The sequence below is a fragment of the Pinus tabuliformis genome, chromosome 1_2 (assembly GCF_031772625.1).
Source record: "Pinus tabuliformis cultivar Carrire ecotype Pingquan chromosome 1_2, CPIR1, whole genome shotgun sequence".
NCBI lineage: Eukaryota > Viridiplantae > Streptophyta > Pinopsida > Pinales > Pinaceae > Pinus > Pinus tabuliformis.
Window position 1 is genome coordinate 156467616 of NC_142298.1, and position 5300 is coordinate 156472915.

General features: G+C 47.4%; 1 protein-coding gene across 1 annotated transcript; it reads left to right on the forward strand.

Moving 5' to 3' along the window:
* The first annotated feature begins 472 nt into the window (after nt 1-472).
* LOC149204976 (uncharacterized) lies at nt 473-4789 on the forward strand. The gene is made up of 2 exons (XM_089397258.1): nt 473-1378; nt 1559-4789. Exons 1-2 carry the CDS (start codon nt 473-475, stop codon nt 4787-4789), a joined length of 4137 nt encoding a protein of 1378 aa, XP_089253384.1.
* The last annotated feature ends 511 nt before the right edge of the window (nt 4790-5300 follow it).

Consider the following 5300-nt stretch of genomic DNA (forward strand, 5'->3'; position numbering starts at 1 on the left):
TGGAGATAGACGGGAAACAGAAGCCCGCCTAGACTTCAGAGCCTACATAGGAAGACACCAGTGTCATAGAAATAATGGAGGAAGAAGCTGAAAATGTGGACCTTCACGGACTGGACATTAATGAACTAGAGTTGGCATGTAGGAAAAAGGCGTTTGAATCCATCGCTGAAACTGACCTAGAAAAGTTGGAGATGGTCATCTCCAAAGTCTACCAACAACATCAGTTAGGGATTCAAGCGGGAAGCACCTGGGATGGTAGACTGCGTCCAAAAGATTTCAAAAAAAGAGGAAGGAAAACAGTTCTTCAAAGAACAATAGAGCTTGGAGAAGTCCTAGTGGATTCAGGCCACTATGCGAAGCTTACGAAATACTTCAGCCCCTCTCAACCCAGTTATCAATGAAGCTCATCTCTTGGAATCTTAGAGGCCTCAACGGCCCTGCAAAACATAGAATGCTCAAAAACATGATAAAGATGGAGAAACCGCACATTTGCTTCTTTCAAGAAACCAAATGCAATAGCGCTACTCTAGGTCGAATACTCTCCAAGGCCTGGCCGGGCTGCCAATCAGTGGCTGTGGATGCGACTGGAGCTTCGGGAGGACTCGCCATAGCCTGGAACACTCAAGCCATAACTCTCACTGATTTCCATGCAGCCCACCATCTCATTCAAGCGGCCTTTCACATTATAGGCACAAAGGTTCATGGGAACTTATCTAATGTTTACTTCCCACAGGATGGAGGCAGTAAAAAAATACTCCTTGACACCATCGAGGCCCTCAGCATTAATAGACAACATCCTCTCTGGATTGTGGCGGGGGATTTTAATATGATCACCAAACTAGAGGACAAAACAGGGGGTAGAACCAGATTGGAACCTGAGGTGGAACACTTCAAGGATTTCATCCTAAATGCCTCCCTTATTGATATGCCCTTTTGTAATGGAATCTACACTTGGAGCAATCACAGAAAAGGGAAGCATCAGATAGCCTCCAAGCTGGACCGATTTCTGATATCGGACAACGCAGTGCACATCGGGGGCGATTTCAATGCGGAGATTCTGGCCCACTCTGGATCGGATCACTGGCCAATAGCCCTGCAATGGCAAAGACCAGGGAGCAGCACCAGGAAGCCATTTCGATTTGAAAAATTCTGGTTAACCCACCCGGCATTCAAGGACTTCGTCAAATCTATTTGGGCCTCCTTTGTCCCTCCAGAAGGCACCAAAATGTTCAAACTCCAACATAAATTAAGGCACCTGAAAAGCCACCTCAAACACTGGAATAAGGAGATCTTTGGGAACATCTTCGAAGCCCAACAACAACTCAATCAGGAGCTCAAGCTACTCCACCAGACAGTCATCAATTCAGGGCATACAGAGGCTACCCTAGAAAAAGAAAAGCACATCAACAATCAACTTGAAGAAAGGAGAAAGCAAGAAGAAATTTATTGGAGACAGAAATCAAGGGTTAGATGGCTTAAAGAAGGAGAGCGTAACACCAAATTCTTCCACAATACAACAGTGCAACGAAGAATGCACAACAAGATCTCATTCATCCAGAACCAGGAGGGAGGTAAAGAGGAGGAGCATGAGAAAATAGAAGAAACCCTCCTCAATCACTTCAAACAAGTCCACCAAGAACAATCAGGGGATCGGAAGGCAGCTATCGAGAAAATCACAAACAACATTCCCAGGATAATAACGGAGGAGCAAAACGATCTGCTCATGAGCCCGATTCTCAGCCAAGAGGTGGATGAAGCAATGGCGCAGCTTAAAGAAGGTAAGGCTCCTGGCCCTGATGGCTTTACCACTGATTTTTTTCATGCTTTCTGGGATATGATTAAGGTAGAGGTTTGGCAAATTGTAGAAGAATCTCGAGCCCTTCGATGGATGCTGCCCTCTCTAAACTCTACCTTCATCACTCTCATTCCCAAGGAAGAGAACTCCACTACCCTTGACAAATTCAGGCCCATAGCTCTATGCAATGTTCTCTATAAAGTCATTACCAAAGTCATCGCCAACAGACTCAAGCCCCTTCTCCCTCAGATCATCTCACCTGAGCAATCAGGCTATGTGGAAGGCAGACAAATAATGGATGGTATAATACTCTCCCATGAGATCATTCACTCGCTCAAGCTCTCCAAAAAAGCGGGCATGTTACTCAAGCTTGACTTATCCAAGGCATTTGACAAACTCAGCTGGGCCTATATTCAGAACATGCTGAGAGCCTTTGGCTTCTGTGCCACTTGGGTAAGATGGATAATGAGCCTCATCTCCTCCTCCCACTTCTCCATTCTTGTCAATGGGCTGCCCTCTAACCCCTTCAAACCCTCCAGGGGCATCAGGCAAGGGGATCCTCTATCCCCCTTCTTATTTGTGATAATGGCGGAGGGCCTAGGTCGGCACATCAAGCAAGCTAGGCAAGCCAACCATATTAGGGGAATCTCAATCCACAACTCCCCTGCCTCCTCCCACCAGCAGTTTGTGGACGACACCATGCTGTATGGCCATCCCTCTGCTCAGGAAGCCTCATGTCTGAAATCTCTGCTCAACGACTTCTCAAAAGCTTCAGGAACCCAAATCAATAACACCAAATCCCAAATTTTCTTCTTCCACACCCCTCCCTCTGTCAAACGTGCTGTCTCTCGCATTCTGGGTTTTCAAACTGCCTCTCTCCCCTCCACTTACCTGGGAGCGCCTCTCACTGCCTCCGCCATAAAGCAACCAGCTTGGAGGCGTCTTATTGAGAAAATGGAATTTAAACTGAACCTTTGGACGCACCGCTCCCTCAATTTAGCAAGTAGAGCGGTGCTACTTAAAGCCATCCTTCAAGCCATGCCCCTCTACTTGTTCTCCATCCTAGCCGCTCCAAAATGGGTCCTGAAAAGGCTGAGAAATTTACAGCGCAATTTTCTTTGGGGAAGTTCAGCTACCAACCATAAATGGGCGCTTGTAAAATGGGACACCACTAGCAAGCCCAAGCACAAAGGTGGAATTGGCCTCCGAGACCCTGAGCACAGCAATATCATCATGACCGCCAAAATCTGGTGGCAATGGTTAACAAATCAGGACAAACCATGGGCCAGAATTTGGATCGCCAAATACACCAACAATATGCCGCATGCAGAGCTTATTAGATTCACGCCCACAAGCACAGGTTCACTCATTTGGAATGCGGCCAAGCAGCATCACCAATTGATTCAGAAACATAGCTTCTGGGAAATAAGGAATGGTCAACATGCCAGATTCTGGTACGATGCATGGAACCAACTTCCCAAACTAACCAATGTACTTCCAGCAGCCATTATTCCAGGTGGGCAAGAGCAACGGCATGCCAAAGTCCACCATTACTGGAATCCGGAAACGGGAAGAGGCTTCAGGAATTGGCTTTCTAGCAACCAAATAATCAACACCAACAGAACGCAGGAAGCAGAGGCCCTTGACACTGAATTGGCAAAAAGAAGAATTAGGCACAACAACAACGACGACATTCTCAGATGGGGCTACCTCCCCAAGGGCTCTTACTCCACCTCTGAAGCCTACAATCTTTTAGAAGATCCTCTCGTCAACCCTGATCCTCTCTGGTCTAGAATCTGGAGTTTCAAAATATGGCCCAAAATCACTCACTTTCTTTGGTTGGTGGGACACAAAAAGATTCTTACATGGGACAAATTGCAGAAACGCAACTTCCACGGGCCCTCGATTTGCCACAACTGCTTTCAGAATGAAGAAACCTTGCAGCATCTTCTAGACTCATGTCCGCTTGCTACTCAACTATGGGAGAAGATAGAATTCAGAAGTCAAAGGCGCTGCAGAGACATGGGAGGCATAATAAATACCATTAGGCAATGGCCAAAAAGCCCCTACAAAAGTGGTCTGCTTAACCACTTGTGGAACATAATTCCAGGTTTTCTCCTATGGAATATTTGGAAGGAACGGAATAGGCGCATATTCAAAAACTATAGCTTGAATAAGGAGGACATATGGAACAGGATGCACGCCAACATCCAAGAAACCATGCTTCTGCAGTCCTGGACCCAACAAGATCTCCCAACTGAAGACAATGAGAAAAACATCTTATCAAACTGGGGACTGCAACTGACACAAGAACCAACCACACAGCAAGCAGCAAATAGCAACGGCAAGGAGAAGGAAAGCTGGGAGGCCCCACCTATTCATTCATACAAGCTCAACTTTGATGGCGCATCCAAGGGAAATCCAGGACCTGCAGGATTTGGAGGAATCATCAGAGATCATCACGGAACTCTGCAACAGATCTACTTTGGCAACCTAGGTTGGGACACCAACAATTCAGCAGAGCTGGAGGGCATGTGGCAAGGACTTCTCACTGCAAGGAGACACAATCTTCAACCATTGATAGTGGAGGGGGACTCCCAAATTCTCATAAACATGGCCATTCGAATCCAGAATGGATCGCAGGCCAGGAAAATAGCCAATAGTTGGAGACTAGAGGCCAGACTCAGCAGCATGGCGGAGGAAATTGGCAACTACAATGCCATCTCTTTTCATCATACTAAAAGAGAAGGTAATAAGGTGGCTGATCTTCTTGCCAACATAGGGGTTGACTCAGATCAGCCCTTCCTTGAGGGACACCTGAACATCATTCCAAATAATCAAAGAAAACAGGAATGTGAGAGTCTCATCCACAGGGACAATGAGACCCCGGATGCGGGTGGCGGGACGGAAGAGATGGGCACGCCACATGCCACGCATGGGCTGCCCCGTGTAAACAATACGGCCACCAGGGGAAGGCCGTCAACCTTAACATGAACCCCCCAGCTGCGTTAATGCAGTTAATGGCAAGGGTGGTAGGTTTATGGATCTGCAGAGAGCACTTAATGCGCGTCTGGTTCGAGGGCATAAGGCAGAGTTTATCAGGCGCGATGGAGTGCGCAAGGAATTATTGTCTGAAGAATTTTGGAAGAGGGGAAATTACAGAGAGCCGAGGCGGTGGCAGCTTCGTTCACCTCGACGCCTGGTTTCTCGTGGTCACTGTCACTGCCATTGCCACTCTGGTTGCTGGTCATGTAGACGGCGGCAATTGGCTCAATTGCAGGGTAAGAACTGGAATTGGTCCACCTTGCTACCAAGGGACGGGTCTCAGAAAGGAAATTGGGCACCAGAGAGAGATCTGGGAAACAATTGGCTCTGTCTTCGACTCCAAGCTCACCTGCAAACACACAAGAAAAGATTCAGAATCACCATGGTTAAACTCCGACAACGATAGCCATGTAGGAGAGGTCCAGCAAGAGGTTCCTCCTCGCGAGCCCCAGCAGTGGAT